Source organism: Talpa occidentalis, unplaced genomic scaffold (genome assembly GCF_014898055.3).
Source record: "Talpa occidentalis isolate TD23 unplaced genomic scaffold, MPIMG_talOcc4v2.1 talOcc4.14, whole genome shotgun sequence".
NCBI lineage: Eukaryota > Metazoa > Chordata > Mammalia > Eulipotyphla > Talpidae > Talpa > Talpa occidentalis.
The window spans coordinates 60,960,913-60,976,484 of record NW_023601433.1 but is presented as its reverse complement, the minus strand read 5'-3'; the positions used below and the strand labels follow the sequence as shown (position 1 = coordinate 60,976,484).

The 15,572-nt window shown below is 46.5% G+C and overlaps 1 protein-coding gene and 1 long non-coding RNA gene across 3 annotated transcripts in view; one reads left to right on the top strand and one right to left on the bottom strand.

Annotated features, from left to right (window-relative positions):
* CAMK1D (calcium/calmodulin dependent protein kinase ID) overlaps nt 1–9,881 on the bottom strand; it is a 363,622-nt gene extending 353,741 nt beyond the window's left edge. The window contains exon 1 of one of the 2 annotated variants that reach the window (XM_054695091.1): nt 9,671–9,881. In XM_054695091.1, coding sequence (XP_054551066.1) covers nt 9,671–9,762 — 92 coding nt within the window. In that variant the 5' untranslated portion in view covers nt 9,763–9,881. The remainder of the gene's footprint in view (nt 1–9,670) is intronic. The other variant, XM_037510613.2, reaches the window with a different exon arrangement.
* On the top strand, nt 9,144–13,505 carry LOC129145775 (uncharacterized). Its single transcript, XR_008551803.1, has 3 exons — nt 9,144–9,320; nt 11,190–11,383; nt 11,955–13,505. It is a non-coding gene; the product is annotated as an uncharacterized LOC129145775 (long non-coding RNA).
* Nucleotides 13,506–15,572: the final 2,067 nt, after the last annotated feature.

The window sequence follows — 15,572 nt, the reverse complement described above, 5'->3', positions numbered from 1 at the left end:
CACACCCCGGCCAGGACCCAGTTTTGAAAGAGGTCATTGGCCTAGGATCCTTCCTGTGAGGCACCATTGTTCTTCTTGTCTCACTGGACCCTCAACTTTCCAGTTTGCAGCCCACTGAGTCTCCTGCCACCCCCTCAAAGTTCCAAGACCAGAGTTACCTATTTTCCCACCCCATTCAAATACTACTATTTTTCTGTTAAGAAATAGGTATATTCTTGTAAGTGAAAAGGTATTGTCTTAAAATTGCTTCTATCATAAATGATTGGTCCCTCAACCTATGTCCAGAGATTTATATCTTCTAATATTTTAAGGCAAATTTCAAGCAGTCCCTTTTTTCCAAGGTTAAAGAAAAATCAGCATCTATATGGGAAGAGACTGGGGGAGTCTACAGACTCCCCCACTCTACTGGATCTCCCTACTCCATGAGGCTTCCTTCCACCCACAAGTTTTCTAAAGCTACAAAGGGTTTGGGATTTTGATTTTTTTTTTTTTGGTGTTTTTTCCCTGCAGGCCTTGGTGGGAAAAGACAGAGTTGTGTGAGGAAGCTGGCAGCAGTGTTCCTTGAAAACCAGGGCCTACCTAAGGTCTTACTGAATAGAGTTCCTTTCAGATTCCACTTAATTGCTGGATCCAACTTGGTGTAAAAGCAGCTTCAGTGATGCCTGTGGTCATAAACAGAGAGGACCTGCTGTCAAGGAGGAAGGTGAGCTGCTTTCTGGCTGGAAGCCTTTCCTTCCCCTGAGCTCCCTTGTTAGAAGGGTCCCATCAATTGTGACCCCAGACCTTGTTTCACCATCACAGGGCTAAAACCGGTCACGGTGAGAAATACTGCCCATTTTAGACATCAGCTCCCCAAGTGTTAAACCTACATATTGTGGCCTGGGAAGTTAAAAGCTTTTGGGATCTTCCATACCTTACCCAATAATCCCCAATAAAGATGGAGATTAAAACCACACACCTACAACAATGTTGTACTGTTACTTCAATCAAACTGTGTCAGTCAACACTGAACCTATAAAAATATGTATATACTTGTATATACATTATCTATTTCATTATTCTATATGTTGAACATTATGTGTAATATATAGAGTCCAACTCTATCCTTCATCATACTATTGTCCCCCATACGATTTTTTAATAAATGGTTAGTTACATGTTATAGACGTGTCCCTGCTGCCACTTCTTAAATACTGTGACATTAAAATAAATTGAGTACCTCTCAATTTTCAACTGTTAAACTCCAACATGTAAATTCATTGCAAAGAAGTTACTTCAGTCCCCATATCAAAACATGATTTTCAATAAGAAACTAAGCAGAAATAGTGAAGCAATGCTCAGAAAGGAAAGTACGTTGAAGCTAAAGAAGGGCCCCAGCTGCACCCAGGGCCCAAGTGCTTTGACAAGACAGAAACTGCAGTTAGAATAGACTCTTGCACAAGCTTATGCAGATAGTGACAGATAAAAAAAAAAAAAAAAAAAAAAAAAAAACTGGCTCAGGGTGCAGGGAGAGGTGCAGAGAGACAAAGCTGATGAGATAAGTAGAGGAAGGAATGAGCCTGTGATCTATAGCAAACTAGGTCACTCCAGCACACAAGCTGGCCCAGAGGATGTTTCAGGCTGAGTTTCTTGGCTAATGCCAACACTCTATACGAACTAATCATCCTCCTATGGGGAGCAAATGGTGAATGGCTCAATGGACCCTCCAAATCTGTGCAAATGGCCTCTGAGGAGCAGTGTTCCAGCACTGCAGGGACTAATGAGAGAGAACTAGCATTTACTGAGAACATATTCATGGGCCATGCACTGTACTAAGCACTTCCCATGAGCCCTCGTTGAATCCTCACTACAACTCTTAAATTAGACACTAATTTTCTCTACCACTCATAGCCAGATGAGGACATGAGGCTGTGAATGGGAAAATAATTAAACTATATAGCTAGGAGGCAGTGGACCCAGGATGTGTGCCTGTGACCCAGTGACCTCAGAGTCTGCATGCTTAGCTGCTCTCTACCATACGTGACAAGATAAACAGCCAACTGCTCTTCCCTGAATGACTGAAAACTTGCTGATGGTTTCTTAAATCAATTTGGGGGGAGGTTAGATGCACACCATACTGCATATTTGCAGTAAGAACTAGAGGTTACAGGTAGTTGACCTCAACTCTAGCTGCTGAAGGCTACTAGAACTTGGTAACAGATACTGCTTATTCACTCTCAACGACATGCCAAGCACATCACTTAAGTCCGTGAATCCTTACCAGAATCACATCAGGTAGCAACTTCCATGTTCATCTTAACTCAGAAAAATTAAGGAAAGCATCCAGAGGCATATAGCTATGGATGGCTATACTAGAACTATGTTTTTATTATGGTTCATTGCTCCTAATGTCTCCCCATAGGTGGCCTTAATAAATACGCATGCCTTCTTCAAGCCACAGTGTTAACCAAGAGGTAGAATCCTTTCTTTTCTTAATCCTCCTGGAATACCAGGGAAAACAGTGCAAGAAACTGGAGACACGCGATGAACTTGGGCTGTCATGGAAGGAAGTTGACCCATGGAGTCCTTTCGAAGGTCACCCTTGGTCTCACTGGAGCCTGAATAATCCATATACTAAGTAGTAAACATTTTAAAAAATCAGAGGGATCCACAGAAAAGGGGATATCCTGCACCACAGAAGGTCAAGGGGACTGTTAAAATAGAAAAAAAGCAGGACTAAATGGAGTCCTTCATGCAGGGCCTCATCCAGACTTAACACAGTTTCAACCTCTTGCAAAAGTATAATCCTAAAACAATCATTCTGAGTTTCCTAATCAGCACCAGTGAGGTAATCTGCATGATAAGACCCCCCTGCCTTCCTGAGGGAAGGTGGTTTTACCTCAAATAAGCTTTTCTTTTGCTAATAACCTTGTCCGCCCTCTTTCATCTATAAATACCTTCCATTTTGTGTAACCCCTTGCAGTATCTAGTCTAGATGCTGCCTGATTCATGAATCATTTAATAAAGCCTACGAGATCTCTGAATATGTGAATTCTGTTATTTAACAGGATGTAACCAATGTGAACTGAGAAAGAAGATCAAGTAAGGGTGTCTCCCAGAATCCATGTTCCTCCTGCTTTAACAACATATGCACTGGATTCACTATCTCTGGTCAGAGAAGACACTTGGGTCACTGAGCAGGAACAGGCTGTATGCTGGATCCCCACAAGTAGTTCCTTCTTGAATTAACAAATGTGACACCAGGGGGGCTGTGACTCTCAGATGATTCCTGTGAAGTCCAGTAAGGATTGGAGATATAAAGACTCTGCCCACCCCACCCCCACCCCCCGCCCCGTGTGTGTGTGTGTGTGTGTGTGTGTGTGTGTGTGTGTGTGTGTGTGTGTGTGTGTGTACAATGACCAATAACATGACAATTCTCTGCTGGGTCAATGCGTAAGCCCTCCCAAAGGGGAGAGGAGGAGAGGGAAAAGATTGAAGGGGATTTAAAGAGATTTATTTGAGGAAAGGAAAGATTAAAGGGATCTGTGGAGACCCAGCCAAAAAAAAACTCAACAAGTTAACCCCTGAAATCCTCCACACAGAGAAGACCCAAATGTCCACCTGCCAACGCTAATTATTGCCCACTTAGCTGCCAAGTTTGAACCAGAAATCTTTACTTGAGACACAGTCTGCTTTAGCCACACGAGCTCCACCCAAAGTGCCATTTCACAACCCCATTCTACTAATCAGTAAGGACCCTGGTGTTATCATTTCTTTCCATCAAGAAACATTTCTGGCTTTTCCTCTTCAAACACAGAACATCTTATCTAAGAAAGAAGTAGCAAGAGTTCTCATGTTCATTATTTATCACAGAATGTTTGAGTTGTGAATTCCCAAATCCAGTAGGAGGGTTATGTCGTTGGCCCACCTGTCAGTGACCTAGCTCTTCTTACTGATAATTCTAAAGGCAAAACCCAGTATCTTCAGAGAAAGTACAGTAGTTCTTCCAGCTGCTAAAATGCCTGGCCTATTGTGACATTCCCACTGTGACACAAGCCCTTTCCAAAGCCCCAGTTCTTAGAAAGCTGGAGATTCCCCTTAAAATGCAGGAATCGGGGCCTCCCTGGTGGCACAAGGGGTTAAGCATCACACTATGAAGCAATCCACAGCCTCTGCAGCATGTGTTTGATCCCCGGGCTGGCCAGGGAGCAACCCACATGGTGCAGCAGACCTCTTTTGTCTTGCCCAAGGCTCCCCTCAGCAGTGTATTTCAGTCAGTCTGCCTGTTCTGTTCCCCACTCTGTCTCTGGTGAATCCTCTCATCCTCCTGCATCTCTGGCCTGTACCCCAGCTCTTGTATGCATGAATAAATAAATCTTTAAAAAAAATGCAGGAATCCTTCACAAGGGGAGCCCAGAGGCCCAAAGGTGTGAAGTTACCCTCTAAATTCTTTCCAAGACCTGTCAAAGTCTTGTTGTGCAGAGCAGGAGCCGAGAAAATTCTTAGAACAACTAACACGAACAGCTGAACAGCACTGTTTTTTCAAGCCTGAGTCCATGAAGAATCTCACACCCCACATCCAATCTACCAGCACTTCCTTTCGACACTCCCTTCCAAGTATATCAGAATCCAGTCACTCCTCCTGACCTCAACAACTACTTCCCACCATCATCTCTCCCTGAATCACTGCAAAAGCCTCCAACTGGTCTCCCTGCATCTACCCTTGAGCTCCACTGCATCCTCAACATGGCAACCACAGCGATGACAGAGACTCCCAAATGAGATTAAGACAGACCTATGTTCTCTGCTCAAAACCTTCTAAGGTCCCCCATTCCTCTTAAAGCAAAAGCAGTCTCTGCTGTGGCATACCTGGCCTTGGTGAATCTACCCTCTACCTCCCCTCTCCCTGCTGCCACACCACCTCCCCCACCCATTGCAGCCCCACTATCCTATACTCCCTCTTCCTTCCCTCCCCCTTCTCACTCAGTTCCAGCCACTCCAGATTCCTTGAACACCTGGCACACTCCCACCTCAGGCCTTCAGTCCTTGCTGTTCCCTCAACGGGAACATTCTCCCTTCAGCCAGCTCCTTCAGATTTCCACTCAAACATCAGTTTCTTAGCTTCAGGCCATTCCTGGCACCCCTGCCTCAAGCTGCAATCACTCCCACTCCAAAAAAAAAAGAAAAAAAAAATTCTGCTTTATTTTTCTCCCTAGCATTTATACTATGCAACACACTCCACATTTGCTTAAAATATTTTTTAATTTTCTGTCTCCCTTATCAGAATGTGAACTCCAAAAAAGCAGGCATTTTTGTCTGTCTGTCTGTGCCCCAGTGTGCAGAATATTGGAGGAATTCAATGGATATTTTTAAATGCGTCATAGACTGATTTACATTATGTCTCCAAAAAGAGGACTAAAAAATACAAAGTTCGAACAAATATTATAGCTGGATACCCATGGGGATCCATTTATTTTTCTCTTGGTAATGTTCTTTCAGATAATCTTCAGATGAAATTCTGAATAACCCTGAATAAATTTGATTAAATCAGCCAGTCAGATATACAAACCACCTCGGGTAACTCTGCTTTCACAGTCCCCCCCATATACACATACACACCACCAAAAAAAAAACAGCTGAATCTCTTTTCCCCCAGGGCTTTCAGATAAATCAATCTTCTGTGTTCTCAACAGGTGTATTTATTGAGCATTTTGGAATAAGGTGTGTGAAGTATGATACTAGTGGGAAAAGACAGAAATTTCTATTTATACCACTCCTCACGCGGCACCCAGCAGGCACTGCTTAATGAAAAAGAGAAGGCCCTCTGTTATTGACATGGAGTGGGACCAGACACCTGACTGAGCCTTTTCACTTTGCTACTAACCTGGGCATGGAACCATCCTTCCATGCAGAAATGAGCCACACATGGAATGTTCCTGAAGAACCACACAAGTGCCTTCCTTGAACAGGAAAGCCATTAATTCTCAGGGTGGTCAGGGCACTTAAACGCCATCTCATCTTCACTGTTCTCCTCCCCCATTTTAAAGATGAGGAAACTTTAAAGGAGAGTGGGTAATGTGGACGAATGACCACCGACCCACGCACCACGCACCCCCTTAGTGACTGCCCCCGACCTGGAAGCCAGACTCAAATTCTCCATCACGCCTGGTCAGCCCCCTACAGACAGCAATTACTTCAGCATGAAGTGTTCAGGATATAAGAAAAGCATGTATTCATACCCTGCAGAGATGAAGATCTATTTTCTAGGCCATGCCATTTCCTATACTCCAGGGGAGGTGAGGTATATTGGGAGAATCATTCTGTGTCGTGTCAAGTCTGAAGGCCTTCTCTATTCTGATGCCTTTCATAGCATGGCAATTATAGAACTGGCTTTCCTGAGTCCAGGGTAGTCCCTGGACACCACACCAAAGCTTTCATCTCATCTGTATACTTCTCCAAAAGGCGTGTTTTCAGAGAAGTTATTGAAAGTTATTTCCCGTAAAGATGGCAAATACATCGACAGAAATGCTTCCGCCCCTAATTTGCCCTCCCAGTAAGCCAAAGAATTGAAAACATGTCATTGATTAAGAAATAGTAAGTCTCCCCACCTTACTCAGAGAAATGGTTAGGCTCAGGAATTCCCTTTCAAAGGAAGTCACAGAAGCCCACAGGCTGTGAGAGGTCTTTCCTGAGGCCTGCCTCAGAGGTGTCTCAGCTAACTCAGGTCCAAACCACATGCTGCCCTTCACTTCTCCACCCCTCCTGAACCAATCTTCACTGCCATTAGGTCCCCAGCTTCCAGGAAGGTCCTCTGACCACACAGACTAAGTGGCTGGAACCTTCAGCATCACCAGTAAATGTTCCTTCTGCCCTTCAAGGAAAGATACCCAGATCAGATTACTGAGCCCAGCAAAGCCGGTGCTCCCCAGGCCTTTACAATATTTTTATTTTAACAATGTAAGCTGACAACCTTACTCTATCTGGGCTTTCCTGCCTTGGGAATTTAAAGACATACGGTAAAGGTATGACAAACAAAATGACTGGACCAGAACGGTACTTTGGAAATGAATTTCCAGTCATAATTGTTGATGCCTTTGACTTACTCTTGTTTCACTGCAAACAAGAGAAGAGCCCAGACTCCAAATCCACATTGACCAGACTAGCAGTGACCTCCTGGATTAGACTCAGGTCAAGGTTGTTGGACTTGGCCCTGATGAAACAGGCATTCTGAACTGCAGATCACTTCTAGGAAGTCCCAGGAGACAAAATAATGTTAATAATCCATATTGAGATAATAAGTCATCCCATAATTTTGGTTTCTTTACATTAATATTAAAATTAGTTTTCCAAATATTAAAGTTAAGTCAAATTATTATTAAACATTTGCTGTTACATAATCTACAAGGTTGCTTAACCCCATATGGATAACCACGAGTTATTCTGCCTGGACCTGGATACCAGCTCCACCACTTAATAATTAGCTCATGTTTGGCAGGTCACTTAATCTCTCTATGCCTCAGCTTGTCCATCCGTCAAGTGGGGATAATAGTAAACCCCTACCTCACATAGCTATTATAAGAATAAAATGAGTTAATATTTAAAATGCACTTAAGATAATGCCTGATACCTGGTATTCATTTAATAAAGTCATCTATGACTACCATTATATGTCAGTGAATAAAATATTATGATCATTTTATTATCTGTATGTCACTCTTCTTGTACCTCTGTCAGTACTATAGAACCTCACTGAGTAGTCATATTTTAAAGAATTCTTTCCAAGGCAGAAGGTAAAGCTTTGCAACCCTAACAGAGACCCATACCCAAGTTCAAGGGCAATGCGGCCAGAGTCCCAAGACATTATTCCTACAAGAGCTCTACGGGCCTCTCTAGAGACAAATCCCCATCCTTCCCAGAGGTGAAAACCACCAGTAGTCATCCCCAAACAGCGCCTGCCACAGCAGGAATCACTCAATGAAGCCACAGCTCACTGAGCGCCAGCAGTCCACCACTGCAGAGGTGCGGCTGCAAGACTTGCTCCCAGGGAGCAAGAGTCAGGTAGGCAACACCGCATCACGCTGCCTGAAGGCTGCAGGCAGAGGGACCAGTGCGAAGGACCCAGGTGGGAACAAGCCATGCACAGGAATGCATTTTCACATGATGGGCTTGCACTCTTTGCATCCCCCTGCTTCCCACAGCCACCTAAGCCGTGTCAGGGTCCAAGCAAGGACATCCTGCTCTTTTCTCCATAACCTAAGCATCCCAGATCACAGTACCAACCCTGAATAAACCTCAGTGGTAATTTTCAAAAGTTTTCACCCAAACTCACCCATTAACTGGCCATGCTGAGGGGCAACCCTGAGTCCCTCTTTTTGAAAAGAAGTCCTTTATGTTTTCATTCCAACAAAGAAGAAACATCTATACCACAGGTGCCCAACAACTGGGGACCCTATTCTTGGTCACAGTCAGTGTGCTTTCCCTGGCAACAGAAGCATGGCTGGGATGCTACCCTCACAACTTAGCTGTGGGGAACCCACTGCGGTTTGGGGGTTGAGGGAGGGAAATAGTGTGAACAGCTGCAGTAGACCCTGAGCATGCATGGAACAGAAGATAATCTGGACTTGAAATGTGACTCTGGGAAAGCAAACCAATCAGAAACACAAGTAAAGGTGGGAAAACGGAGGAAGGAAATAATAGCACACAGATTTACCCTAGGAAACACCTCCTCTTTCTCTTCCCAGCCTAATCAACACCTCCAGGAACCCCTGCAAAATGTTCAGTTCATATAGCACATATGTGTGTGAATGTATCCTGACAGACACTGATCAACAATAGACAGATACAGATCACACGAAGGAAGAAAATAACTTGAACTTCAGACTCATCTGGCAGTGCCTGCTTCTCTTTCACTATCAGCCTCCCTACCTATCCCGAGGCCCTCCAAAACAAAACAAACAAACCCAACTCCTGGGCAGAGAGGGAACAGCAGCACATGCTTGGAGCATTCATGCCTTTGACTCCTGATTATCTCTGCTTTCTTGAGACGCAGCCACCAGCATTAGACTAAATACAGCCCTGGAGAGAAACTGCCTGTGCAGCGCCACTCACAGACCCTCCCTTGGAAAGATGCACCCAGGTAAGGCTCTGCCCCCACGTGACCCTTAACACTGCGAAATTCCTCCCTTCCATAACCGAGTGGCCATCCCAAGTCTTGCTCCCACCGAGTACGTGCAGATGTCCGTTCTGTAAGACTATGCGATGCAAGGACACAAACGGGAATGACCGAGGCCGGCTCTGCTCGTGACCACGTCTCTCGCCTCCACCGTGCGCCCATACACAGGGTGAGTAAACGCACAGAGCCGGTAAACAGAAATGCCCCCCATGCTCATCCCACTGTCACGCGTGGGGAGAAAGAAGTGACGAGGACGGCAGGGTCGGGGCAAGTGCAAAGTCGCCCGCCAGCGTGGGCTGCGCCCCCCACGCCCAGAGCTGCCCCCGCGCCCGCCCCGGAGCGGAGCCCACGGCGCCGGGGCGCGCAGACCCACGCGGGGCGCGCGGGTGCCTCGGCAGGGCCGACACCCCGCGCAGGAGGACGCGGCGCCCACCCGGGTTCCTGCCGCGGCGCCGGCGGAGCCGCCCGAGCACCCGCGGCCGTGCCACCTTCGCGCTGCCCTCCCTGCTCCCCACTTACGTTCCGAGGGTCTCCTTGAACTCGAAAATTTTCTTGATGTCTTCAGCCTGCTTTTTCCAGGAGGAGCTGCTCTCGCCGTTCTCCCGGGCCATGGCAGACGAGGACGGCGTGCGCGGAGGGCGGCGAGGAGGAGCGACCCGGGCGCGCGGGGCCGGGGTGGGCGCGCTGGGGAGGGGGCGCAGGGGCGGCGCGGGCGCGGGCGCGGGCGGCGGCGCCGGGAGGACCGAGGCGGCCGGCGCGGGGATGCTCGGCGCGGGAGCCGGAGCCGACTTTGTGCTGCGGCAGAGCTTCCTCTTGTGCAGTTTCCTCTTTCACTCTCGCCGCGCCGCGGTGCCTCCCTGGCTCTTATTTCTGCTCTTCTCGGGCACAGACTTCCTGCCGCCGCCGCGCAGCCGGCTGGGTTGCGCGGGTTGCCAGCCTCACTTTCTGCTACTTTCTTGCCTCCCTTCTCCTCCCTCCGCGCCGCCCGCCCCGCGCCCTCCCTCTCCCCGCCTCCCCCCTCCGCCCGCGGGCTCCCCGCCCTCCCCGCGCGCCCCAGTCTCCTCCCCGCCTCCCGCGCGCGGCCGCCTGCGGGGATGTCCTGCTCCCCCGGAGCGCCGAGCCCCTGGAGAGCGGGGGGCTCCCGCCACCCGCCGCCCGGCGGAGCGCACGACTCCCGCGCGCGCCCCGAAGCCCGGGAGCGGGCAGGTGCCGGGGCCCAGGTAGGCGCGGGGGGCCGGGCGCGCGCGGGAGGACTCCAGCTCCTGGGGTGCTTTATTAATCCTGCCCAGTCAAGTCCCCCGGGCTCGAGGGCTTTCCTCCCGGGTGGCAGGAGGGGGCGCCTCTGCGATGGGCGCTGCCGTGGAGTTGGCGGGGCTGGGGGCGAGGACACGAGGCCGGCCCGAGACGGGGCGCCGAGCGCGGGGGGCGCCGTCCCCGGGGCCGGCCTGGGCCCGGGGCGTCCCGGGTGGCGCGGGCCGCGCGGGCTGGGGCTGGTTGTTATGGCGACGGGAGGCGGCTGCCGGGATGCGGGCGGAGGTGGGCGTTGACTCGCGCCCCGCGGCGGCGGTCCGCGAGAGGCGCTCCCGGAGCTTGTCAGTCCCTCCCGACTCGGAGACGGGAGCTAATTCGCATTGCACCAAAATCGGCACTCGCGTCAAATTATGGCCGGGGGGAGGGGGCGTCGTGGGGAGGAGAAAGCCGGAGAGCCTGGGGCCCGGACGCGAGGACGTGCCGGGCGCTGCCAGTTTTCCCTTTGGAAGCCGAGCGCCCGGGGTTATCTGTGGTGGACGCGGGCACTGCCCGGCGCGGGCTCCGCGCGCAGCTCAGGCGGCCCCAGCCCCCCAGCTGGAGCGATCAGAGCGCCTGAGCCGGCCTGACGGCCTTCACTCGGGTTGGCCTCTCCTGGTTTCTCCCTCTCCCTCCCGACTCTCTGTGGCCTGGGCCAAAATGCAGAGGCACACCCTCCTGAGCCCCACCCGCACCTGGCTAAATGGGGGACCCTGTGGCAGGGCGTACCTCAGAGCATCCTTTCCTACAGGTTGGAGAAAGGAGCCCAAAGAGTTGCCTCTGGCCTCCCACCTCGGATGTGCACCTGAGCTGCCCACCCCTCGCCCACATCCACCAGGCACAGGGCACCAGGTGTCTTCAACCAGCAGGAACTATCGCCTGTTCATAAAATTGTTTTCTCTGCGTCAAGACTATCACACCCCCTGAACCCCTTGGCTCACTTGGGTAAACAGCGCTTACTCTTGATTGGTGACACCTGTCCCATTTTCCCAGGACTGTTCCAATTTCGCTGTAAAGAGGGGGGCGGGGGGGGGGTAATCTATTTCCTGAAAAGGAAAGTCCATCCAGCAGCTCTGTCTCTGATAGTCTCACTGATGCCTGGACCACAGACAGATCCTGACCCCTATCCTCACCCCAAATGGTGAGAATATAACCTGGCGGCCATCCATCCCTCCAACCTCAATGCTGCTTTCAGAGACTTAGCTTCTGGCTCTCCAGACTGAGGACAAATAGAGGATTTAGGTGGCTGTTGGAAACATATTAAATTGACAAACCTAACTTCCAATATCCATTACTAGGAACTCCCCTCAAACTTGGGACATTCCACCAAAATGCAAGGGGAACAGCACCCCCTTTGATAAGAAATATATATAATATCTTTTATTTGGGCCACAGGTTAGGTCATATGAAGAATAGGAACCAGGCATAAGACCCCAGGTCCACTCTCCCAAGCCCCTCCATAAGCATCTTCATGTGTGTTTGCTTTTTCTCTTTCCCATCTGTTTAACCCTTGCAGCTAAGGACCAGCCTTCAGAAGGAAAGGAAAACAACTCTATCTCAGCCTTTGTGGCCAGAACTAAAGAAGTGCTAATGTTCTCTCTACATTCTTATCAAAGGGAAGTCATTTTCCAGGAGGAGAAACAATGGGAAAAAGGGAGCGGGATTGTATGTCTCTATTTACCTACCCACCTGGAGGGTCTATGAGGACCAGGAAGGATTGAGTTTTGTGTCGCTATATCCCAGCATTTGTGCTGCAACTTACACAAGTAATTGATCCATGAGTGGGTGTTGGAGGGATAAAGAAATGAAATCGAATTAAGACAACTACTTGGTATTTGTTGTACTGGTGGATATGCTATAAGGAGTTTTCTTTCTCTTCCAAACTGTTTGTAATGTTCATTCAGCATTATCAAGTTATCCTCAGCTGGACTAAGACCTGGAGAAAAGACTCAAACACGTAAAGGGGAATTGAAAAGAATGGTTCCCATGTCCCAGAGCAGGAGCTGAAAATGCCAAAAACATATTTGTCTGGCTTTGGTATGGTCATTCCTCCATTACTGAGCATGGTGTAAAATAAAAGAGCTTGGTCATGGAAATTGCAATAGAAAATAAAACCCAGGGCCTCCCTGGTGGCGCAACGGTTAAGGTGCAACCTATGAAGCAATCCGCAGCCACTATAGCACAAGTTCGATTCCCAGCCAGCCAGGGAGCGACCCACAAGGCGCAGCAGACCTCTCCTGTCTCGCCTGCTGCTCCCCTCAGCAGTGTACTTTGGTCAATCTGCCTGTTCTGTTCCCCACTCTGTCTCTGGTGAATCCTCTCACCCCCTACACCTCTGGCCTGTACCCCAGATCTTGCATGCATAAATAAATAAATCTTAAAAAAAAATAAAACCCACTATTTTCTGAGAATGTCTGCATCTTCATCTGTAAATTGCCAAATTCTGTTTACTTGTGGATCCTCACTTTGACTGCTCTCCAGTGATTGACCAATTCCTCCCCACTGACACATTTTCTAAAGTTTTAGTGACCACCCCAACTCCCACTGTCTACTCCCCAACATTTCAGAAAACTCTGTCATATAGCCTAGATTACTAAAGTAGACCCCAATTCTTTATAATTCCTTAATGTCCTTAAGAATTTCTTTAAAGATTCCAAAGAGATACATTTAATAACCCATCATGAGAGTGTTATTAATTCTATTTCATTCTACCCTTCTGCCATTAGATCAGGTGTATGTGGCCCAGACACCAGGCTCAGAACTGGCCAGATGGGGGTGGGGGGACAGAGAAGGGGACAGATAAATACTATATAGAGCAAATGCATAGATTATATTTGAAACATTCCAAATGACCTCTGTCAACTTTTATACCTAAAATGATAAGCCAGGAAGTCAAACTGAGTGATAGACAGAACTAGGAGTTCAAAACTGGGCTCAAGGCCTAAGTCTGACCCTAAGTTTTTACATAAGATACTTTATCTACCTCAGTCTATAAGACATGTTTTGTAGAAAGGAGAATGGTACGTTAACTAGATTATGTGTAGGATTTTTAAATCACTGGGTTTTTTTAATATGGTGAAAAACTTATTATATGAAATATTATCACTCTGAAAATTGAAGAATTCTTTGGTCCAAAAAATGGATTGATTGAAAAGATTGTACTTGGTAACCTCATATAGATACTCCCTACATAAAAAACTTGTTTAAATCCCAACAAAAAATAATGCAGAGGGAAAAAATTCCTTCTTAAAACATTTCCAAATGGATTGTGTGACAATACTTTGATTTTAGAAGTCTCTTCTCACAAAGGATGCACCTTAATTGTGTACTTAGTTCTTGGAAATAGTTGAAAGTTACTAGAGCCTATTTCTTGCATACTAATAATTACCATAACTCATTGACAGTGTACACGCCAAAAATGCTTAGGAAAAGCATAGCTGATGAGGGATCACACAGAACCATCACCTTTGCAAAAAGCAACCTGTGAGGGAGTAGCTTGTACTACTATTGTATAGTAGTTTCAGATCTGTATTCGAAGAGGTAGAGAGTAAGAGAATGGTCATTCAATCTGGGTCATAAAGAACCTAAACTTAAGCCTGGAAAATGCCTAAGGCCCTGTCCTTAACATGAGCCTCTTACAAATAGCTATTCATGGAAGAACTTCTCTAGTTCAGAAGGTGAAAAATCAAGGTGTAACCAGCACAAAATCTTTACAAAATTCCTCCAATTTAAAAAAAAAAAAAGTAGGAAAAACAAATGGCAGTGAAGATTCAACACAAGAGAAAATTTGTTAAGGAATAGGCAAGATTTGTGTTCAAACATATCATAATTTACCAAAAATAACTTGCATAAAATAAGTACTTAAAGCAAAGATACATTTGCTCAGGGAAGACAACAGAAGGAATTAAAACATAAGCTAGAGGAGCTCAGGAAAGAAGCAGGAAATTAACAACCGTAGATATAAGACTACATTGGGAATGGCACAAGGACAATTCCTATTTAAAAAAAAAAAAAACTTCTAAGGGATAGAGAAGGAAAATTAAGAATAGTGGGGAAAGAAAAGAGTAAAAAACTAAAATAGGGGAGGAAAATAAAATGGAAACAAAGATTTAGTGAAAAAAAAAGATTTAGTCAAAAATTATAGGAAAAACAGAGTAAGCTCTCGGTATGTGCATAATGATGTACTTCTGAAAAGATTGAAATAATGAAACAAAAAATATTTAAAGATGTTATTTAAGAAAACTTTCCAGAAATGAAAACCTTACAGCTTGAAGAGGTACATCTTGTGTTAGAAAAGATGTGGTTAATCCATATGAAGACATTACATAGTAAAACTGCTTATCTTCAAAGAAATAATCCTTTAATTGTTTAGGAAAAAAAAATCAAGTCACTTGTATTGGGGAACATATATATCCTATATCATCCTGTCACAGAATTCTGTAGCCACAGGCAGTGATAAAAGATGTTTATAAAGTTCTTAAGGAAAGAAATTGTGATATAAGAATTTCATAATAATAATTAACACTGAGCTTGCACTGTATATGTCTCTCTTATAAGTGTTTTACCTTTATATAGTTATTAAATCTCACATCAAACATATGAAATGGGTAATACCTTATTTCCATTTTATAGTGGAGGAGATGAAAATTTGAAAAGGTAAAGTAACACAGTTCAGGTTATACTGTGTGAGTGAATGAAACCCAAGCAGCCTGACTCCAGAGCTGTGCCCTTAACTATTACACTAATTCTTTCTGTCCAAGTATTACTCAAATTAAATATGTCAGACACACAGTGAGAAGCTGTCACTAGGGGGAAGAGGAACGGATGTTGAGGAAACATCCACTAAGGGTATCAGGCCAACATGATTGATGGCCACCATAAGGTAAAAGCCATCTTTTTAATAACAAAAGTGAGAAGAATGTATAGTTGCTCAAACCGAAAATAGAAGAATCGAGTAACTGCTAAATCCACACATGTATCTTTTATTTCGTTTTTAGGTTCATTTTTTTCAAACCTCAAGGGATTTTCAAGTAAACACATCCCCCCTTGGATCTTTACCTAGAAGATATAACCTGCATCTTTCTACCAGAGACCTTTCTGCACATTCTCCCAGACCAGGATTGTCCTTATTCTA